The sequence below is a fragment of the Convolutriloba macropyga genome, chromosome 6, assembly GCF_964194025.1.
Source record: "Convolutriloba macropyga chromosome 6, txConMacr16.3, whole genome shotgun sequence".
NCBI lineage: Eukaryota > Metazoa > Xenacoelomorpha > Acoela > Convolutidae > Convolutriloba > Convolutriloba macropyga.
The window spans coordinates 32,492,788-32,516,613 of NC_134473.1; the positions used below are offsets into that span (position 1 = coordinate 32,492,788).

The 23,826-nt window shown below is 36.7% G+C and overlaps 2 protein-coding genes across 4 annotated transcripts in view; one reads left to right on the forward strand and one right to left on the reverse strand.

Annotated features, from left to right (window-relative positions):
• Positions 1-11,999, forward strand: part of LOC142341623 (carnitine O-palmitoyltransferase 1, muscle isoform-like) — a 116,771-nt gene extending 104,772 nt beyond the window's left edge. For all 3 annotated transcript variants that reach the window (XM_075392716.1, XM_075392717.1, XM_075392715.1), the window contains 2 exons: positions 10,891-11,091; positions 11,624-11,999. In XM_075392716.1, coding sequence (XP_075248831.1) covers positions 10,891-11,091; positions 11,624-11,782 — 360 coding nt within the window. In that variant the 3' untranslated portion in view covers positions 11,783-11,999. The remainder of the gene's footprint in view (positions 1-10,890; positions 11,092-11,623) is intronic.
• A 6,766-nt stretch (positions 12,000-18,765) lies between these two features.
• The window catches only part of LOC142340932 (uncharacterized), a 40,647-nt gene continuing 35,586 nt past the window's right edge, over positions 18,766-23,826 (reverse strand). The window contains exon 2 of the mRNA XM_075391709.1: positions 18,766-19,120. Within this exon, the coding sequence (XP_075247824.1) occupies positions 18,983-19,120 (138 nt within the window). The 3' untranslated portion in view covers positions 18,766-18,982. The remainder of the gene's footprint in view (positions 19,121-23,826) is intronic.

Below are 23,826 nucleotides of genomic sequence, written 5' to 3' on the forward strand. Positions count from 1 at the left end.
ATGCGCACGTGATATATATTAACATATAATTATTAATAGCCGCCCTCATCTTCTCAGCCGGCTATTATTGCGCTCGTATTTTTTTTTACGACTCGAAGAGGAGTATTGGAGAAGTCCTTTTTTTTTAATCAATTTTATTGGAGTGAATTTTGAAGCGGGAAATGAAACGCGTGAAAAAATTTGGAGTGATTTTGGGTGCTGAACAAAAGTGAAAAGCGGAGCGAAAATAGAGTGGTTTTTTGTTCATACCGCTGGTTTTGAGAGAGCGAGAAAGTGATGTGTGAAAAAATTTTCTCTGAGCGAGCGAAATTTTTTTGTTCACGTGCGGCTTTTAAAAGCAGGTTTTTTGCAATTTTTCTTGTTTATGAGGTTTGATTATGATATTGTATTGGATTTGGGCTCGTTCTGATAGGAATTGAAGGTTTCAAGTAGTTAATTTGAGTTTTATGCAAATTTGGAGGTTTTTGATCAGTTTTGGTGATTTTTCGACGAAATTTAATGTATTTTGGCCTTTTATTTTGTTTTAATGCTTTAAGTGCAATTTTCATAGAAGCTCGTTACTCAAGGAATATCAGGGATACAAATTGATTACAATTTTGTTGGTATAAAACATTTTTTCTGAGGAAAAATGACAGAAAAATTGAGAATTTTTAAACCAGTTTTTTAAATTTTTTGCTTTTCGTTTTTTTTTCAATCGTAGACAATTTTATTAACTTGTTATGACTTGCCCATTATTTCTCGAGCAGTTAATTGCTCTATTTGCTCAAAGTAACTTCATTTGGCTTTATTTTTTCTTGTAAAATTTAAAAAACACCTTACTTTTTCTCGTTTTTTTTTTGTTTAATTTGGTTTTAAATGTCGTTTCTATTCTTCCTCAAACTTTGAGAGCATTTGGGGAAATTTCTAGTGTAATTCAGTTGTGTTAGCTCTTTTGGATGTCTCTCATTTTGATTAATATTAGTTTCGAGTTGTTTTTGATAAAGAAAATTGAGTAAATCAGAGCAAATTTTGGCCACTTTTTGTCATTTTTCTAAGTTTTTTTTGCCTATTTCTTCCAATTTGATGTTTTTTGCTGGCAACTTTTTTCCCAATAAGGAGCATTTTTGTAGGTGTTCATACTATGAATTTTCACTTGAAGGCTTAGCAGGGCAATTTTCATTTAAACAAATTATACAAAACTCTAATTCGTCAAAGAGTTTTTCTTAGTCTTTTTTAGTTTGTTGTTTAACGTTTCTCTGCAAGTACTAGGTGGGCGATTGATCTAGCCAAATATATAACTAACTGATTTCTATGAGTTATGGATGGGAAGCTGCATGTTATCTTTTGGTAGAGAATTTTCTTTGGATTTTTGGAGAATAATTTTTTTTGATTTTGTCCTTTGTGAAGTTTCCAGTTCTCCAGTCTTTTCTTTGTGAATTGGTTACACTGTCTGTCGATTGCTAATATGCTGGTGATGCATCTGATTAGTGAGAGTAGTCAGATTTCTACTTCGAGTCGTTTCCGGAATTCTTCCGGCTATGTTTTTTTACTTCGTCAAACTTTTTTTCGCTTTACCATTTTGCCGCTTTTTCGAGATTTTGCGTGAAATCTTTTTGACTTCTCTAGGCTAGTTTCTCTCTTCTCTCATTCTGCTAAAAGTGAATTTGAACATCAGTTGCTAAGCAGAGCAATTCAAAATGAACAGAGTCGGTATAAAAAATTGAAGTCAGAAATAGAAACGGGATAAACCCATAAAGCCCAATTTTAGATGCCCGCTATTTGAACGTCGTTCCTATAAGTCTTAGTTACCACCTCTAATGCTTATTGGTGTTGATAGTAGCCCCTGTAGCCTCTCTCTAAGAAACAGAAGTATGTTCAACTACGAAATGCCATCAAAATAAATCGGACTTAAAAAATATTTTTGTACAAAAATCTTTTTTTTTTCAATATATTCTATTCGTTCAATCCCAATCATGCTTATTGGAATCAACGGCGGCTATTTTCCGGCAATCTGCCGGGTATGTTTTGCTATGTGATGATGCGCATTAGGTGCCCGAGGAGAGCATAGCGTACTGGGGTCCACTACCCAAAGCGATCTAAACAGAAGATGTTTCAATTTATATAGCATTTCCGGTTATATTGCTCTTAAAAGAAGCTGGTAGCAATTATTCCTGTCCGGTTGTTTCAGCAATTTTTCGTCACTCTTAGTGATACGACTTTCAAAGAAATTGATGACCCCGCTGGCAAAAGGTTGAGGTGCATATTTAAGCTTTATTTGTCTCTCTGAAATAGGTTTTGAAGTAATAGGTTTTCATTTCTGCTTCATCATTATTGATTGAAACTCTTTTTACAGTTGCCGGATATTTCGTTTGTGCTCCCAGCTTACTGGGTCATATTATTTGCACCCCCAGACGCATAAGCCCTATTTTCACAAGAATTACTATGAAATGGAACGTGTTCTGTAACTGTGGGTGCATAACGAACTGGGGCAGAAACGAAAAATATCCCAGTTGCCTGTTTCTCACCAAAGGTTTCTCATTTTTGTTTCTCACCCTCCAAGTTTATCTGGGGATTTGTAACTTTATGCCTGTCGAATTTTTGCCTAGCAAATTTTGTATAATCGTACGTAGAGCAATGGAAAGTTCTTGAAAACTGGATCAATTGTTGAAGAGGCATATTCAATTTTTAGTTTCTCGGGAAGAAATTAGGGCATGCTTTTTCAAATTTTTTAATGAGCTTTTCAATATTTTTTGCTTTAAATACTACCATGCTTCAAATATAAATCTGATTATCTAATTTACATTAATCTGAAAACCTAATTACGAAAATCAATATCAAAAGATAAAACAAGTTATATAGAACTCTAAACCAAACAAGGAGCCTCGGTAATGTGCGTTCGCACATAAAGTTTCGACCCCGCTCATCAGCATTTTTGGCATAAATATCTACCAAATGAGGAACATATAGAAAACCCCCAAAAATTCAAGTATTTTTTCAAAAAAAAGTGAATGTACAAAAAGATTGCCTCCAACGCAAATAACTCAGTGGAGTGAAAATGCCACATTAGATTATTAAGATCCGTCATTATTAAGAAAGCAAGACAAGACGAACAACAAAATTAACCAACAAACATTAATTACATCCAAAATCTATATCCCTTTTTTTATTAAAAAAAACTTATTAACGAGGTCAAAAAAGCGCTAGATAAACTTGAAACTAAACAAAATAACTTGTACTTCAATAGAAAAGATATGGAATCACTCCATAATAATTATCGGTAACAATTAGACAAAAGGAACAAAAATAGCAAAGTTAAAAAATTGGCTTAAATTTAAAAACAATTAATTTCAAAATAATGAAAACCATTAGATAGCAATTGAAAACGTCCAACATGTGATCACATACGCCTCTATATGAGGGCATTAACACCTGTCATTTTTCAATTTTTTATGCGGTTGCATAAACAACAATTAGAGACAACAAACAAAAATGCTATTAAAACTTGAGAGGAAACGCTGTCGAAGCAGTAAAGCCATAGCTTTGCTGTCAAATTATGTTCAATTGAGGCTTAATCTATCGCCAATAATTTGGTATGCGACCTCTTTTTATTTAGAATAGGTAATAAGTAGACAAAAAAGAGAAAAAAAGGACAAATGTAAGTAATACTTTTGTATTTTTCAAAAACTTTTCAAAGTCATGAAAGCTATTAGCTACAAAAAGAAATAGTTAAACTGGTTCGGTTTTTTGTCTAAAGGAAACGCCTGAGACCTGTTATTATGCAGAATATGTCTACAAACCGAATTTCAATTATAGACAAAAATCAAAAATTAGATCAATTTGCGAAAAACCTGTGCCAGTAAATTCATAACGAAGTCTTTCAAAACATAATATCTTGTGTAGTTGCACCTTCCCTCTACGACAATAATTTCATATGTGACCTGTAATTAACGGGACTAGGTAACAAGTAGACTAGAAAGAATAATGCGAAGTTTTTTTTTGTTTTTGAAAACTATTCATTTCAAAGTCATGAAAGCCATTAGCTATCTGCTCAAATCAGAGTATAGGCTCATTTGTTCCTCCATACAAAGCCGATGAGTCATGTCCTTTTCCAGGAAGTTTCATAGGACCAAAAAGACAAAGTAAAAACGACTGGTAAAGACAAAAGTAAAAAATTTAGTTAAATTCTTTGAGAAAAGGTTGTCGAAGCCATTAAAACTGTTATATATGCCTTTAAGAACCCTATTTGTTCAATTGTGCTTTATTTTGAACGCCAATAATGTAATATCTGAACTGTTGATAATGTGATAATGTGACAAAATAGGAAAAAACGTGAAAAATGGGCCAATGCCTAAAAATTAAAAAAAAATTATGAAATCTAGTAGTATCACAGTCAGAAAACCATAACTTAGCGCGTAAAACCGCAAAAAAGATTCAATTATAATTCAGTAGGAAGAAGAAGAAGATGAAGCGTTCTTTCTTTGCTGACACTAAGTTACAAGTTGATAAAATTAGGAGAAAAATAGTAGCAAAGTTCAGTAAGCCATTGTTTATTTAAAAGTCGAACATTTTTAAAGTAAAAATGACCATAATTTTTCGAGTAAAAAAACTAGATACTTTTATCTGGAACTCCTTAGGAAGACAATTGGACCTATTTATAGTGAGCTTTGATTTGAATTGTTCTTCCTTTAATTGACATAAAAAAGATTGATTAAAATCCGAAATTTTTTTGGATTGTAACCTTCCAAGATTGGACCAAAACCAGCTTTGCTATTGCTGTTAGTCCATTAAGAACACTCATTTGTTTCAAATTTTATGGATCTATATAATTTGTTAGTTAAAAGATCAAAATTAAATGCTGCCTTTTTGATAATCTAGAGTAAAGTATGCAAAAACGGCAAAAATTTAATTCCAGACTACTCTCAAGGGAAGTGGAAGTAGGACTGGATCCCTTTGGAGTTAAAAATGATTGTGTTAGTTGTTTTGGGTGTATACTTCCGTCAGATTCAATCAGAGGGGACTAAAAAAGCTTATTTTGGGCAATTTTTGATGAAGAAGGCTGAATTTTGAAAAATTTAGCCCAAATTTTAGCCAAAAATTAATTCAAAATAGTCAACAACACTTTTTGTCTTTAAAAATAAAATCAACAGTACTATTGTTGTAAATTTTTACTTATATTAGCAGAATTGACGAAATTTTAAGCAAAAATTCTGGAAAATGTTAATTAAAATAACGCAAATCGGTCTAATATTCACAAAAATTTAAATCACGATAACTCGCTCTAGAAAACGAAATTCGAAAAATCTTTTTGATTCCATCTTCTACGCTGGACGGGCTTTTTAATGATACCACTCACAACTGTACGATGAATTTAACGATCGGTCAAAATTTTTTGAACGAAAAAAACCAGTTGAGTATATAGTTCCTCCCGCCTCAAGAGGGGTCGGAACAATGACGAGATTATGTAGCTCTTCCGTGAAGTGCCCAAATAATTCAACACACTGAGCAAAAATGCCCAAAACATTTACAACCGATTATTTAAATATGGAATTTTTCACTCCGCTTGATGTTCATTAAACAATTTTGGTATCTTCAGTAATTCTGGTTGCAGTATTCAGAATAATTTTATTTCGCATAGAAGCAATGAATAAGGGCTTTGAAGCAACTAGTAGAAGAAACTACTAGGGGATTAGAAGAGAAGTAAGTGATAAAGGTTTTTCAATTTTTGTCTTGGTGCGGAGAATTTTTTACTGAGGCACTGCTGATGAGACACTGACGCTTACAAGCTTTTTGAATTTTAAAAATTTTCTGATGTTTTATCGGGCCTCATATAGGAAAACTAATAGCAAGATTAAGAGTGAACAAGTGGTTCAAAAATTGTTGTTTTGTAGTTAAATGACATCAAAATTGACCGTGGGTTGTTCATTGTCGCATAAAATGTGCAAAACAACTTTTTGCTGATAATTTTTTGCTGATTGCAGCCTAGTGACAGTTGAAGTGAACTCAAAGCGTTTAGTTTTATTAATGCTACAATTAATTGAGCGTATTGCGTAAAAAGAGTTATTTTTGGTAGGCCAGTTTTTGTTGAAGAGAAAAAAAATTCGTTTTTGGACTGTGCAATGAAAGCCTTCAAAGTAAACGAGAATTTTTTTTAAAAAATTGTAGGTTGACTGAAATACTTTCTGAACAAAAATTAAATCTTCAGTTTTAAATTCAGGTTTCGTCATTATTGTCTGTTCAGTGCTCTCAGGAGTCTGCTTGTTTCGATTTCAATTTTGAAAAGTTTGCACCTATCATTTTAAAGCCTTCGCTGATGCTTAGTCGCCCAGTAAAGTTTAATATAGTGTCAATATATCTAAATTTCATGTAAGGTCGATCATTATCTCCGAAATAGCTGTTAAGACAAAGTTTTAGCTATCAGTTATGAGATTTAATAACTAGACTGTCAACTTTTCCGAAGCTAGTCGTTTGAGCTAAAAAGTCGTTTGTTTTTAATTGCTCTTAGACGGAGGGAATTGATGTCTTAGAGGCTTTCGGTTTACTAGACGCCAAGCATGCGAATCACGGAGACAAATTCATGCTGTGAAGGGCGGTTCTTCAGAGTTTGACCACCCTCTCACTTGACGTTCCATCACGCCCCCTAACCCACTTATCCCAACGCTCCCAATCCCCGTTATTGCACATTGTTCCAACCGTAACCCAGAGTTCTCGACGCCCAAAATTTCTGGTACTATCTGATTCTCTCATTGTTTTCAAAACTGATTTTAGTTGTTTCCTAGTTGAAGAACTAAAATTTCAAAACTTTTTGCTAGAATTTGCAATTTTTGATTCTTTCAATTATTTTAATAGCCGCGTCAGCAATTCCAGGCGGCTATTATTGCGCTCCTAATTTTTTTAACCGTCTAACAGATTTTTCTTTCGTCTTACCCTGACTTCTTGGAATTGACTATCTCAATGACTTCAGTGACTTCTACTGCTTTGCAGTTAAAATTTGTGTTCGTGACGTCATTTCTGCTTTTAGGTCAATTTCGTGACTTACCTCACTCAAAAAATTGACTTCTGAACTCACTTATGGAATTTTAAATTTTATAAACATTTACTAATTAAAGGTCATTAGTGTGCATCTAAGTAGTGCCAAACTTATATGCCCTAATTCCTAAGTAATAGAGTCTTGAGTTTTAATATCGAATATTAGTTTTGAAAAAGCTCTATTAGGGTTTTTGCTTGTAGAACAAATGTGTCTCATAAAAATGAAAGTCCGAATCTAACCCAACAAGTCTAGTGGTCTATTAAAAAGCTGGTGGTCGATCTGTCAATCTTATTTCTTTAGTTGTTTCAATTCATGGTAGGCCACAAGCGTCTATCGCGGCTATTTTCCGGCAATCTGCCGTCTATGTTTTTATTTTTTAGGGAAAATTTTAATAGTTCAGCCTAGTAGGTGCTATAGATGCCCCCAGCTTAGCAATTATTGGAATGTGTAATTTCTTGTGCTGACTTCTGGGCTAAAATGATCGAAAATTGGCCTTTCATGGCTTAAATGAGCGCTTTTCTTAGCTAAAATGATACATATTACTTATATAAACGCTTCAGCGGAGCGTTCTGGTTTCATCCAGCTGCATTTCGTGTATCAAAAATGTCCAATTTAAAAAATGATACACGTCGTTTACGAATAATCTAGCCCATTCAAATACTCATTTGACTGAGTAAAAGTTCTGCACGTAAGAGATATCTAATTGCTCATTTGTTTCTCACATTGCACAGTTTGATCTCGCAGTTTGTTTGCCGATTTATTGTTCCGACCCCTCTTGAGGGGGGGGGGAGGAACTATGTACTCAAATGTGTTTTTTTTGTTCAGTCAATTTTGGCCGATCGATATAATAATCGTAGAGAGTTGTGAGTGGTAGCATTAGAAAGCCCGTCCAGCGTAGAATATGGAATTTAAAAGGTTTGTTCATTTTTCGTTTTTTATAAGGAGTTATCAAGTTTTAAATTTTGTGAATATTAGACGTATTTCAGCTGTTTTTATTCACTTTTTTGACCAAATTTTCGTCAATTTTGACCAAATTTTCGTCAATTTTGCTAAAATATTGTTAACTGTAGTGTTAAAGATTTTATCTCGAAATATAGAGGACGGTTGTTGAATTGTTCGACCCGAGTTTTTTGGCTAAAATTTGTGCTAAATTTTTCAAAATTTGGAGTTTTTCGTCAAAAATGGGACCAAATTTGCTTTTTTTAGCCCACCTTTTTTTTAGAGCTAGATGTACTCCGGCTGGCTTTGAGCGTCTTCTGGTCTTCTGGAACTATAATCTTGCCAATTTTTTGCCAATTCAAACTCGATACTTATACCAAATGCGTTATTTATTTTTGACAAAGTGAAAACTTTTGTATAGATTCGATCCATTTCGCAACCATTTCAACAATTGAGTGTTTTTTAAGACGCGCAGCAACATCTGGGCTGAAGTTGATCTCACTATGGATCCTTACGACAAAAATTTGTTAAATGTTAATGGCGCGCGACCTTTTTTTTTCAAAATATTTCCGCTATGTAAATGTTTTTTATGTAAATTGCGGACAAGAATTTAAAATCAGGGCTCAGTTAATGCCATAAGCTCATGGTCTTTATGGCTCTGACAAATTGTTTTCGTAAAAAATTTTATGGACTTCTTTCGTTTTGCCTTTTCTCATACTTTTTCAATGACTAACTGTCCCCAATCAACAATCCAATTAGTTTTTAGAAAGTATAAAATAAATTAGACATTTTTTTCTGTTGTGTTATCTGATGTCTGTTATGACTTTGAATATATTTGTTTTGAGAAAATATTGGTGAACTTTTAAACTTTGCCACTATTTTATCTTATTTCTTGCAAATTCGAACGTAGTCTCGGTAAAAAACGTAGTCTCGGCCGAAACTGACTTCCTGTGATTTCTAGATTTATGTCTGTAACGGTTTAATATTGAACTAATGGTATCTCTATTCTGGTACTACGCGTTTTTCTGTTTTTCTTTTAATTTTAATCATAATTGCTTACTTTATGTTCATTTTGTTTCATTGTCGAATTGTCACATTATTCACAAGTTCAATTAAACAAAGGCGTTTTTGATAAAATGCAGACTGTTCGAAAAAAGCGTATCTGGATATTTTAATTGTTTTTGTTAAATAGTTTATGCTTTTTGGGCTGCGACACAGTTATCTAGCAAAAACTTTTCTCTTTTGCCTATGTTTGTCTTTCGTTTCGTTGTTGTGCGCCAGATACCCAATTGCAGTAGATCTTAATTGCCTCCCCAGGAAGTATAACTCAACCTAATTAAAGATTTCAGTTTATAGCTGTTTCTTTTAATGACTTTTAAATTAATTTAAAAAGTTTTTTTCATCTGTCTCCTTTTTGCTTTTATTTTTGTCACCATGTTACTCAAATCTCATTCATTGGAAGTCCCAATTACTTTTTTTTGATTCAATTTTTTTTTTGTTCTTGTTCATACATTTTGACTGATTGTTTCGACCATTTAGTTTTGTAAAATTTTGTCGAGATTTGTCGAGTTCAGTTTTTCAGTTTCTTTTTGTTGTCATGTCTAAGTAGTCCTTTTATAAGAAAGTCTCGTTGTTATTAAATTGAAAGTAAAATGATTTACAATTCTTTCAGTTAGCATCTTATGTTTATAGTGCCTTGAACAGTGTCATATCGTAAAATTGTTTGAAGTTTTGGCTTCTCTATGTATTTGTTTCTTTGTGGGCTCGCGACTTAGTCTCATTATAAACACACTCAGTTGACTGGAGATGCTGAAACTTAATCCATCGCTTTTTGTTATAATTCTAAGTCTGCTATGACTTTTGGAAAAATAATTTGAGTATTTGAGCTTCGTCTTTTTTAAATAGTTTTTCGGTCGCTCAGTCCCTGTAAAAACAGGTCAACCCCTTTCCAGTGAGCTATAGTTTAGTCTTTATAACGATTTTAGCTTCAAACATTTGTTTCTTGTCTTTGTTACTACCGTTACTACGAGATCTCATAATATGTTAGATTTTTATATATTTGTGCATTTCAAAGTATTTTTGGATTCTTTTCAAAATATAACAAAAATCGTTGATTTTATTGGCTTTGAAATTTGGGGCAATCAAATTTTGGATAATGACATGTCTTAATTGCTTCCTATGTAGATGTAAATATACATTTTAGTGGTTTCAGTTGTTATCTAATGACATTAATAACTGTGAAATTAATTGTTTTCAAAAATGGAAAAGTATTTTTGAACTTCGCATCTATTTGCTCATTTTTGACCTGCTAAATAGTAGCATTGGGGACAGGTCCCCTATCTTTTTAATGAATCATAGGTTGAATTGTTTTGTTTTGGCTTTTATCTGATGAGAGTTTGATTTTGTTATGATTTTTTCTATTATAGACATCGAGTTTTGGTCGTAAATAATGTTTGCTGTTTGATTTTTATGATAGTCCCTTCTAGTAGTCCTATTATCAACAAATTTCATCGGCCCTGTAGTAGCGTGGAATTATCGTATTTTATTGGTTGTATATTGAACGATGTGTTTTTGAAAGTTTTCTTTCTAATCATCATTTGGTAGCCAGTTAAGTCAAGAATGTGGATGAGCAGGATCGGAACATTATGTGCATACGCACATTACCGAGCCTCCTTGTTTTTTGTAGTACGAAACAGCTAAGATTTTGGTAAAAAGTTTCACTGAAGCTTGTCGTGATCCATGGCTTCGAAATCTTATGCTTTTGCATCCTTAACAAGCTTACATTCTTATTTCTGATAATGTTCGCATATTTGAAATTCAAATTCTTTAGTTTACCGAGATGTCTTTTTTCTCTCTGGAATGATGCTTTTGTTGCTTAATGGAAATCATTTGCGTTTCCACATTTCGTTACATCACATAAAATAACGAATAATTTCACATTACAGGGTACTGGAATTGCGAGCCCCTTTTTGGACTGGGTATTCACAGAAGGGGGAATGGACTTCCCTTTGTGTACTAGTGTGTGCCCAACTACCCTTCTACCTGATGTGAAAGACCTGGTTGCTGATGACGCTAACTCAGATTACTGCTCAGTGGGGGGACAGTTCAGACCAGTCGATCCAAACCAGTACGGTGTTGTCTATCAGGTACCATAAATGTGTTTAACATTAAACTTTCAACCATTCGTGAACAAAATTCATTGTAGTTTTTGGATGTTAGCTTTTGCAGTTTATTAGACACAACAATAAGTTAGCAAGCTTTTAAAAATAGATTAGGTTGATACTGTCTTCTATGAGACCAGTTTTTCTAATTTTAAAACTGATTGCTAGATTTGATTGCTTGTTCATTTAAAGCAATCAGTATAGTGCCAACGCCATTACGTGTAATCTCTTTAAATTCTTAAGGTAACGTTTAGATGATTAATGTAAAATTTGGATCTTAAGCATGTTATAAAGAAGTGATTAAAAGGACTGTGAATGAACACGATCTCAGTATATGCACGATCTTTTTTTGCTTAATTTAACATGTTAAAAAATTTTTGTGTTTATAAGCTGGCTGATCATCCAGATTGAGGCTTTATTTACAGCAAAAAACAATAAGAATGGCGTTGAATGCAGTGGTTTTATGTAAAGAAGCATTATTACTGCAGTCTGAAATATGTTTAGTTTCACTGTTCAGATCTTGTGTCAGAATGTACTGAGCGTGACAGTGACTGATCTTGCCTGTTCAGAGGAGACCAATGCTTTCCAAATGGCAGACACAATTGAGAACTGTTTCTATGAATTATTCGACCTACTCACACGAGTACAGACACAAGTCAAAATGCAGCGAAATTGACGATGAGATTATGTTTATAAATCAGTAACAATTCATCATTTTACCTGCAAAAACCTGAACAACTGAAGTGCTTTGATCAGAAGTCGACATTATTTTGTTTTTCCAAAACTTGTCCTCAACATTTTACTCATAAATAATGTTTTAGATATGAACACTGTTGTGATGTAAATAAAGACCCATTTAGACGAAATTCAAAAATTCAGTCATTATAATGAAATTTCTATTAACTAAGATGAGTAGTAGTAAATTGCTGCCGTTGGTAAAAGATTGTTTTTAGAAGTTTTTTCCTGATTTTTTTTCTTTCAGATTACTTCTTTATGTTCAATTAGTTAAAGATTTGATAGCACATATTTCAAAAATGAACAATTCTCATATATTTTGTCCTGAATTTTTTTTCTTTTTCCTGTTTAATAGAGGCCCTCATCTTCTCAGCCGGCTATTAAAGCGCTCCTAATTTTTTGCAATTCAAAGAATTTGAATTGTATTGGGGCGCTGTCTTTTTATTACGACTCGAAGACGAGTATTGGAGAAGTCCTTTTCTTTAATCAATTTTATTGGAATGATTTTTGAAGCGGGAAATGAAAAGCGTGAAAAAATTGGAGTGATTTTGGTGCTGAACAAAAATGAAGAGCGGAGCGAAAAGAGAGTGGTTTTTGTTCATACCGCTGTTTTTGAGAGAGCGAAAAATTGATGTGTGAAAAAATTTTCTCTAAGCGAGCAAAAATTTTTTGTTCACGTGCGGCATTGGAAAGCACTTTTTGGAACTTTTGATGGTTATGAGGTTTGGTTATGATATTTTATTAGTTTTAGAGTTGTTTTGATAGGAATTGAAGGTTTCAAGTATTTAATTTGAGTTTAAAGCTAATTTGGAGGTTTTTTTGATCAATTTTGCTGTTTTTCAGACGAAATTTAACTTATTTTGCTTGTTTTTTGTTTTAATTCTTTAAGTGGGATTTGAATAGAAGCTTGTTACGTAAGGAATGTTCAGGTACCAATTGACTAAAGTTTTATTGGTATAAATTAATTTTTTCGTAGGAAAATTGACAGAAAAATTGAAAAATTTTAAACCATTTTTCTTATTTTTTTTGCATTTTTTCTTTTTTTTTCAAATCTTTTTACAAGTTTTTCGGCCTATAATGACTTACCCATTGCGAGATTTTCATTGTTCTATTTGCAAATAAACTTTACACGGCTTTATGTTTCATTGTACTATTAAGAAAACTCATTAAATTTTTCTAGTTTCTTTTTGGTCAATTTAATTTCGAATGCCGTTTCTATTCTTCCTTAAATTTTTATGGCATTTGTGGAGGTTCAGTATTCATATCAGTTGTTCTAGTTGTTTAGTCATAAGTATGGGCAATTTTCTCCTTCGAGTCGTTTCCGGAATTCTTCCGGCTATGTTTTTTTTAAGATCTGTTCGCACATTTTCATGATTTTTGAAGTCAAATTGGAGTAGTGATTTTGGTCACGCCGAAACAGAAAGTGGAGCGAAAAAGCGAGTGGTCCTGCGGCGTGAAATTTTCTCGCTCTAATTTTAAGGTAGAGTAAAAAAACGGTGCTTGAACAAAAATTCGGTTTCTCGGTAGTTAATTTTTGTTCACATGCGGCAATTTCACTCTGATTTTTTTGTTACTTGTTTTTCGATTTTTTGGATTGGATTTTTTTTCTAAATGGTTTTACCAATCCATTCACAGCTCATTTTAGGCCTAGTTTTTTGTTTGAATCAAATTTTTATTTCTCGCTAGTGGTTTTTTTGTTCACATGCGGCATTTTGACCTTGATTCTGTTTTTTTCTTACTTTTATCTGATTTTTTTTAAAATTGGTTTTCTCAATTGTACGTCAGGACTTGTCTTGTTATGTTTTATACTTAGTCCAACTGTTTTTCGCTTTACAATTTGCGGCTTTTTCAGCATTTTGCGTGAAATCTTTTTGACTTCTCTAGGCTAGTTTCTCTCTTCTCTCATTCTGCTAAAAGTGAATTTGAAAACCAGTTTCTCAGCAAAGCAAATCAAAACTAACAGAGTCAGAATAAAAAATTGAAGTCAGAAATAGAAACGTGATTAACCCATATAGCCCAATTTTAGATGCCCGCTATTTAAACGTTGTTCCTATAAGTTTTAGTTACCATCTCTTATGCTTATTGGTATTAATAGTAGCCCCTGTAGCCTCTCTCTAAGAAACAGAAGTATGTTCAAGTACGAAATGCCCTCAAAATAAATCGGACTTAAAAAATGTTTTTGTACAAAAATCTTTTTTTCGGTATCTTTTATTCTTTCAATCCCAATCATGCTTGTTGGAATCAACGGCGGCTATTTTCCGGCAATCTGCCGGGTATGTTCTCTTATTTCTTTATCGTTAGTTATGTTTTGATATTCATTTGTTAAAACTTAAATCCTACCAGACAGTCTATAAACAATGCTTTCGTACTCGCAACTCAGAAAAAGTTGCCCAGAAATTTCTTTCATAATGGGATTTTTCCCTCGTTGGTTATTTCAAATTGAATGGTGCAATTAATTTAAGAGTTTCAACAGTTAGTTGTTGGGGAGGGTGTAAGTTAAATTTTACTTCCAGTCGAATCCTGAGTCTTTCGGCTTCGTTTTTGTTAGATTCGTTCAATTTTTTTACTTGTTGAGCCAGATTGAATTGATGATATTGGTCACGCCAAAGAGGGAAATGGAGTAAAATAGCGGCGTGAATGGTTTTTGTAGCGTGAAATGGTTGCTATCTAATTTTAAAGTAGAGTGAGAAAATAGTGTTTGAGCAAATTTTTGCTTTCTTGTTATTGTTTTTTGATCAGACGCAGCAATGTCATTTCTATTTTTTATTACTTGTTGGATTTTTTTTGTTATCGGATTTTTTAAAAATGTTTTTCCCAATCCGTTGATAGTCCAATCCAGGTATTGATTTTGGTTAGTTTTTGAAAATTTTGTCCTGCTAATCACCTTCAAGTTTGACTTCTGACTTACCTCACTCACTATTTCAACTGAATGGAATTTGAAGTTCACGAAGTAAATTCACTCAAATTTATTGTCAAAGTCAAAAAGCAAAATAAAAAGGTAAACAGATAAAGCCTGGGTGCAAAGGTTTAATGTTTGAAGACTTAGGGCATTAAAATATCAAATTTCTTGAGAATATATCCCTACGTTCTCGAGTTGTGTTCTGCATTTTTTTTTATTGTTCTTCGTTTTTTTAGTGTTCTGCGTTTTTCTAGACCAGTATGATGACCCTCACATTTTCGTTCACCCAAAAATCATGTTTGTCAAATATCTTTTTATTAGAAGAATTAATTTTTTGGTCTTGGGACTGTTGGTTTTCAATATATTTGTAAAAGATCAACTTGAGCGATTCGAACGAAAACTGAAAAAGGCGGAAAAAGTAGCTCCTCTTATATTTGTTCATCCTAGCTCTAAAAATGAGTAAAATTGGGAAAAAAATTAGACGAGGAGAAGAATATGCAATTATGTTCCCATTGAAGACCACTTCTGTTCCTTTCCGGGTTCATGAAAATTTTCGCCCACAATATCACATGACATAAATCTTGATATTTGTGAACTAAATTTGTCTTCAACCATTTTGCAATCAACAATAAGGCAGAAGACATCACAAGCTTATGAATATTAAGATGAAATTTGAGATAGTTTGCAAACTTAACCAATTTTTCCTCAAAAACTAAACACTCAGCACATGATCAAATCAATAGTGAACTGGCTAGATTGACGCTTAATTGCTCTTGAACGATGTTCATAGCAACTAATGTAAACGTGTCTTTTTTTACGACTCGAAGAAGAGTTTTGAGATTTTACAGGTTCTTACGACTCGAAGAGGAGTATTGAGATTCTACAGGTTTGTTTTTACGACTCAGAGAGGAGTTTTGATATTCTACAGGTTTTTTTTAGCAGAAAGCAAGTTTGTTCATGACTTGAATTTTGACCTCTTTCTTTTCAAGCATTTACCTCCGTTTTTGATTTTTGAATTCTGTTTTCCAACATTGGATTTTAACAGTAGCTTCGTTTGTAATGCATAGTAATTAGCGACTGCTGGTAATGTTCAAGGTGAAGAGGTCATTTTGAGATTTTTTGTTTCTATATTAGTCACCCCTAATTTTCTAAACTACACCGCACAACCCCCCCCCCCCCACCACCACCTATCTACCAACCCACCCATCTACCGAACCCACCCCCACCACCTACCTAACCCCTACCCACCGCCCCCGCATCCCCCCTCAACTTACCCCCACCTACCCCTTCCCCCTCCCTTCACCTAGCTACCCCCACCTACCCCCCAACTACTACTCCAGCACTACCCACCTCCCTCCCCAACCTATCTACCCACCAAGCCACCTACCTACCCCCTACCTACCCCCACCTACCCCCTAAACTACCCCCTCACTTCACCTAACTAGCCCCACCTACCCCCAACTACCCCAGCACTACGACTTCCCCAACCTATCAACGCACCCACCCCATCTAGCTCCCGCGCACCTAAAAAACTGTCGGAGTTTTTCAAACACTTTAATGTGGTTTTTTTGGGCTTCTTTTTTTTCTTGTCTATTTTGATGTTCTGATTTCGGTAAGGTTAGGTTAGAGATTATAATTCACGACGATTCGGGTCGTTTCCGGTATTCTACCGGCTATGGTTTTTTTTAGCAGAGAGCAAGCTTGATCATGACTTGAATTTTGCCTTCATTCTATTTGAGTGTTCACCTCCGTTTTTGATTGTTGACTTCTATTTTCGAGTTTTCGAACATTGGACTATAACAATAGCTTAGTTTGTAATGTATAGCAATTGGTAACAGTCTGTAATACAAGATGAAGAGGTCAATTTGAGAAAATTTGATCCCATTTAACTACTTACCCCCCCCCGGAAAAAACTACCCCCCCCCCCACGTACCTAACCCCCCTAACGTACCTACCCCCAAACGTACCTACCCCCAACCCCAACGTACCTACCCCCACCCCCTCGTACCTACTCACCACCCCCACGTATCTACTTACCCCCCCCCCGCAACGTACCTACCCCCCACACCACCTACCTGCCCCCACCTACCAACCCCCCCCCCAACATACCTATCCCCCCAACGTACCCACCCCCAACCCCAACGAACCTACCTGCCCCCACCCCTACGTACCTACCTACCACCCCCCACGTATCTACCTACCCCCCCCCCCGCAACGTACCTACCCCCCACACCACCTACCTACACCCCCACCACCACCTACCTGCCCCCACCTACCAACCCCCCCCACACCAGCACCTAACCACACCCCTGAACTGAAAAATTTGTAACGCTTTTTATGTTATATTGGTCTACAATTTTTGTTATTTCTAGTTTTTTTGATATTTCTGATTTTGTCCAAGTTAGGGTAGAGATTATTTTGATTGACGATTCGAGTCGTTTCCTGTATTCTACCTCCTATTTTTTTAGCAGAAAGCAAGTTTGTTCATGACTTGAATTTTGACTTCTTTCTGTTCGATCATTTACCTCCCTTTTTGATTGTTGACTTTGTTTTCGAACATTGGACTTTAACAGAAGCTTCGTTTTTAATGTATAGTAATTAGGAACGCTGGTAATGTTCAAGGTGAAGAGGTCATTTTGAGATTTTTTTGTTTGTATATAAGTCACCCCTAATTATCTAAAGTACACCGCACAAAAACCCACCAACTATCTACCTCCCCCCCCCCCCAACACCTACCTACCCCACACAACCCCCGCACCCCCTCCAACCTACCCGCACCCACCCCTACACCCTCGCTTCACCTAGCTACCCATACATACTCCCCCAACTACCCCAGCACTACCCAGCTTGCCAACCTATCTGCGCACCCACCCACCTTCCTACCCCCTACCACCACAACCACCTACCTCCCTCCCCACCACCTACCAACCCCCCCCCCCCCCAACAACTACCTTCCCCCCGCCCCAACTTACACCCCCCACCTACCCCTAACCCCAAACTAACCCCTCTCTTCACCTAACTACCCCCACCTACCCCAGCACTACCTACTTTCCCAACCTATCTACCCACCCACCCCAGCTAGCTCCCCTCGCAGCTAAACAATTGTAGGCATTTTTAAAACACTTTAATGTGGTTTGTTGGGCTACTTTTGGTTTTTTCTCTGGTCTACTTCGATGTTCTGATTTCGGTAAGGTTAGGTTAGAGATTGTAATGCACGACGATTCGAGTTCTTTCCGGTATTCTACCGGCTATGTTTTTTATGCAAAATTTTTGCTTGACAATTTTGACTTTTCGAAAGACTTTTACGCCCTTGACTTTTTGCGTTTCGCGTGATCTAAAATTCTCTCTCAATCACAATTTCAATTAGCTGAACTCTAATGGCGGCAATTTAATACTAAAAGTCAAATGAAAAGTGCGCCGAAACTGGTGCCATTTTTTACTTTAAATCTTAATAGTGGTATATGTTAACCTCTAATGTGTTTATTTGAAGCCCACTTTTGAATATCTTAGTCCCCCCTCCCCCCCCCCCCCGACTGAAGCAGGCTGCAATTCATTAGAGCTCCCACTAGTCGTTCGAGAGCAATTCTTCCGACGTTCAGTCGGTTATGTTTCCAATGTGTTAAAGAAAAAGATCTGAAAAATGTGAAGAAATTGAAAGCAGTTAAGAAAATAAGTCTTTTGCATTGAAAGGGAAGACAAAGCACCAATACAATCCATATTCTTTGGATTGTAAAAGGATCGTGCCCAAGACGGTTCATATTATTTGGACTGCAGAAGTAGAGCGACTAAATATTGCTTTTGAGTAGCTTTTGCTGGCTGTTAACAAGTTCCTGTTACTCTTGCTTAGGATCACGACAATGGTGCGGCAAATGGAATTATGGCGAGTCTCAATCGATTTTTAGAAATGTTGAAACAAAAGTATCGCTCTTTTTTTAAGCTCTCTCTGACAGAACTCCTGTCAGAACTATGCATTTGAACGTGCATCCAATCCATCTTTTGCCTACTTTGAGTACTTGGAAAGAAGGCCTTACAAAAAGTTTTATTGAATTTTCCACCTAGAAAGAATTTTTTTGAATTTTCAGACCAATCGGTTACAAAAATTAATAACAACTAAGGAGAACTAGAATAACAAGAAAAAGTATAATAACGGTTCAACTAAAGTGACCATAACTAGTTTCATGGCTCAATTGTCTAGAAGAAGCTTGAGCAATAGAGCTAATGCATTATCAACTTCTCATCAGTTTAGCAGGTTTTGTCATCAGATTCTTTGTCTTCGAAACACTTGAAGGGTTCTATGTACTTCACCACAGTCTTTGATTCCTTCAGGCACGTTTTCATGATGAAGTGATTCCCACTGAAACTTTCATTGATGGGCCGCAGCTGAAATTAAAGATTATTGTTTGGAAACATTACCAAGGTTGAGGACCCACACCAAATTGACCTCTGATTAGACTGACCCAGGCCTAAATGACCGCTGACCAGACGGTCCTGGAGTGAAATGACCTCTGATCTTGATGACCTCAGAAATGACCTCAGAAATGACTTTTGCGCGCCAAAAAAGGACAATTTCAATTTAACTTCTGGATTAAAGTTTTTCATGTGTTATGCAATTATGTGTTTGTACGTCCGTTTTGTTTACCGTTCGCTGACAATTTTTGTTGTTTTCCGATTTTGTGATTTTTAGTTTTGTTTCGTTATTGAAACCAAAATACCTCTGAAAAAAAGAATTTGTATAAGATTTATAATATGTTATTTGGGTTCAAAACTAAGTCAGATCGACTTCGGCTTTCACGAATTTGAGACTTTCGTGCGATCAAAATCGCCGCTAATCAGATTTTCGGGCGTTTGGATCTGAATAGTCAGATTTTTGTTGGTTTGAAATTGTCTTTGATCAGAATTTGGAGCGCTTGTGCTTTCAAAGTGCACAAAGTGCTGTCTGGTCAGTATGACCGAGACCAAAGCGACCACATATCAGTCAACTTTAGAAATTTCGATCAGACCATTTCCAGAGCATTATCCAATTATGTTTTTTTTTCTACCGAATTATGTAATTGAAGCGCTGTGCGCACAGTTGTGGACTCGACAAGTGTTAGATCAGAGGTTGCTTCGAGCGCAGGGATCTCAAGCTGGTTGGTTGATACCTTAGCTAACTTCAATCGACTTGAGCAGATTTGAGGACCAATCTCACTGACAACCGTATTTATTTACAATTCTAATTTCATTAACTTGAGTAAGGTCAACTTAAGCAATTAGGGAAGTCTGAATCAGTAATTATAAGTAAGGCAGACCCAAGGTGGGTTCTTTTTACAGCCTTAAGGTATAAAGAGCTAGGGCTACTTATTTCTGCGCGCGAAGTAGGCTTAGCTATATCTCTCCGGCTAACCGACTCTGTAAAACACTGAAGATAAACTTCTATTATTACGGTGGTAATAAAGTACAGCACCGGAGTCAAGAGTATACACATGGTGTATCTAACTAATAGACTGACCACAGTTAGTAGAGTTCTCTCTATATAAAAGAGAATAGTGTCGTCTCTAATTGGTTGGAGGTTTTCCTCCAGTATTTCTACCGCTACATCCATCCGGGGTTAAGAGTTTCAAATCCGGATTTGTGAACTGTAGCAGAAATACGTTGGATGTGTCATCCTCGTTGAAAAGGTGGGGCGAAGAGTTGTGCCTTCTCTGAAGTGAAGTTGTGACTTGTGCCGTCGTCTGAAGTCCCTGTCGTTGAAGTAGTGACCAGTGTCGTCAGTGAAGGGTTCGTCTAATTTTAGAACCAGTGAGGGTGCCAGTTACAGGGTGTGCTGGCTGGTAACGTCAGTACTGTATAGAAGGTCCAACTGCTCTCACTGTCTTGTAGTGAGGATTTAGTTCCAGTTGGAGGATCGCTTGTAGTCGTAGTCTCCCTCTGGTTTGTACAAGGAGATTTCTTTTTCTCCATCTGGTACAAGATTTGAGCCAGTCGGATTTACCAGCTTACCTTCTGGTGAAAATCCATCATTTAGCTAATGTGTGAACTACTTTATTAAACTATTAAACTTACTAGTCAAATTTAATGCCTTCTTTTAGTAAGCCCCGACAGGGAGGAAGAAGAAAAGAACTGATCGTATTCTTCAATTTTATGACAGAAGAAAGGGAGTTAGACAAAAACTAAATAATGAATATGTTAAAGAAATATAAAAAAAAGTTTTGAGTGAGTTTCTTAAGAACAGTGAGTCTTGGAATGGAGGGTCTGTGAGCCCGATGTGTGGTTCAGGACTGTGGCCTATGTCCGGTACTCGATTTCGAAATCCGGAGCTCGATTGTCTGAATCGAGGAAGAATGCCAAAAAATCCGGATCACGCGCCAGACAAGCAGCGAGGGCACGGGGGTATTGGTCAACGTAGCAGTGGGGCTGCAACGCGAGAAGATGGTTGAAGATCTGAGTCTCTTCTTGTGAGGTTTCGCGATTGTCAAGTTTATCCGCCATCCAGTCCTTGTAGAGGAGGTTGAAAGTGTGACCATGCACACACTTCGTGGTGGTCAATTTGGTGTTTGCGTACTGTAGACGCGAATTCATGTGAATAAGTGGGTTGGTTCTGTGGAAGTGGTGTTGCACAAATAGACAATTGTGCACCGTGTGGAGCATCTTCAATCGAATTACTTTTTGTAAGGTGTTGTTGACATCCATCTGTGTGGGATGTAGAAAACCGAGTTGTAAATAGAATGGATCGTACTTCTGGTAAATTTGGTAGGGGGCGGTGTCGCGAGTGAAGAAAGTATTCAGGTAATCATTCGGGCGATCTACAAGGGCGAAGAAGTATTTGGATTGGTGCCAGAATCGTTCTGTGAAACGATGGTTAACAGGGAACTGCAGACATTCTAGTGGAAGGTCCTTGTCTCGTCCCTCTTGAACATATTAATTCTCTAATTGTCCCAGAGAGCATGAACTTGCTGTGGGATTGAGTGTATGTTGAGGTGGCGTGGAGGTATGGTTAATTCTCTCTGGCACGTGAAATCCTTGGACGGTAATACTACCGAGAGGATTGGTGAATTCGTCTAAGCGGAAGTTTGGTCCTTGTGACCGGTGAGTAATCCCTTGTGTAGGTGCAAAGGGATTTCCTCTGCCACGAGAGGATAAGGGCTGTGGGCCTCGTGAAGGGCTTGCGATGTGACGAGCAGGCGATTTTGAAGCCTGCATCGGAGAGGAGCGGACTGGATATATTTCATGTGCGGTCGCTCGTGGGCGTCGTCTAGGTGAGGGGTCGGTACGAGGATAATTGTCCATCGATGTTGGTCGATCGTAAGTGGGTGTTTGCGGGAAAGAGGGTTGTGGCCTGAGAGGCGGTATTGTCGGGCCGTACCGCGGTGAGGGTACTGGTGGACGCTGTGTGTGTGTGGTGTGGGCATCACTGGTGATGGTTAAACCAGTGGCTGTGATCGTGGTCATATTCCAAGGATTCTTCCAAAGTACGCTCATTTAGGGACGACGGTCTCTGGTGTGGAGCGGCCAGACTGTTCCCATGTGGCTACCTCATCATTCCAAGAGGGAATGCTCGTAGGCTGGGGTGGTGGCTGCGATGTGACTGCTGTGTGTGTAGTAGAGAAGAGAGGAATTGGCTGTGGCACCTGGCTGTCTCCTTGGAGGGACAGCTCTTGTGACGAGCTTTGCTGTCCTACAGGAACCCAGGGTGAGCTCGTGTCACTGTCTATATACAGGTGGAGTTCACCTGCGCTGGAAGACGAGGTGGCGGGTGAAGGCAGTGGGTTCACCCACACATAATTAGCTGTGTCCACAGATTTTGGCTGTGGGGAAGATTGAGCCATCGTGAAGAGGGCTGGTGTTTGCATTTCGCAAACTGGCTCGAGTACTGGAGGCGGCAGCACCAACGCGGTGAGGGTAGAATGTCCGCAACCTCCAGCTTGATGAGGTCGTATGCCGTTGGTTCGACAATTTGGGGAATGGGTGAAGCTCCCTCTTGTGTTGTAGAGGCGCTAAAACAAAAATGGTTAAATACGAGTGCTAGGTAATTTTAAAATGAGCTCTTCTGGAATTTCCTGGTAATCAGGATCATCATTAAAAGAATCTCTTTAGAATGAAATACCGTGTGAGCGTTTGCGTTTGGTTGGGTGAAAAGAGTGTAATTAAAAGGACTGAAAGTCAGGTTTTTTATATTTTCATGTGAGTCTGTTGGTGTCTCGTAGCATTGGTAAATAGAGGTTGGTAGCGTAGAAGTGTGGTGTTTGATTGAATTATTGTGTACTGGTGAAGAGTTTTTCTTATCTAAGTTTTCAATTTTTTGTGTAATAGGTTACATTCATTGTGAGAGTGGAGTGCAACTGTCGACAGATTGTCTACGTCGTTTCTTAGGTCATGCTGGTTTATATTGTGTAGAATCAGATTGTGATACATAGAATATTGTTTGGGAGAATACTCCAAAGAATCCGGAGGTGATGATTTTAGCCAGTGTGATATTAGGGCCTAAGAGTGATTTAAGATTGTATGTGCTAAATGAACTACGAAATAGGCCAAATAGGCACTTTAAAAAATAAAAAACAGTCCATATTATGGCTATTTCTTTTAATACGTACCAAGGGTATCCAAAGTTTCCTTTGAGGGATTCTCTAAAATAGTTGCCATTAATTAAATCACGACAATCAAGACGGCGAAGGGTGAATTGTCTTCCGTTAATAAAGATTTTGTTGAAGTAATTATTATATTCACTTTGTAAAAGTCAGAATTGTGCTTGTAATTGTGCTTGTTTTGCAAGATCTGCAAAATTTACTGCTTGTGCTACTTCAAATTTCTGTACTGCGTCATCGACAATTTGGTTAAATTCCATCTTATCTATAGATTTAGTCCAGTCAGGTTGGCTGTAGATGCCGAGTTGTTGTGCGGTAAAATCTGCGGAGGTGAGGCGGTTTTCTACGTCGTCTGGTGTAAAAGTTCTAATGGGATTTCGCGCCTTAATTGGATAAGGTGTAAGCAATATGCGTCATCGCCGTCTGCGTTGATAAAAAGTTTTCGATCAAAATTATCAGATTTACATGGTGCTTTAATAGACCAGGGAAAGGTCTTACGTGTGACTTGGTCAACGAATTGCAGTT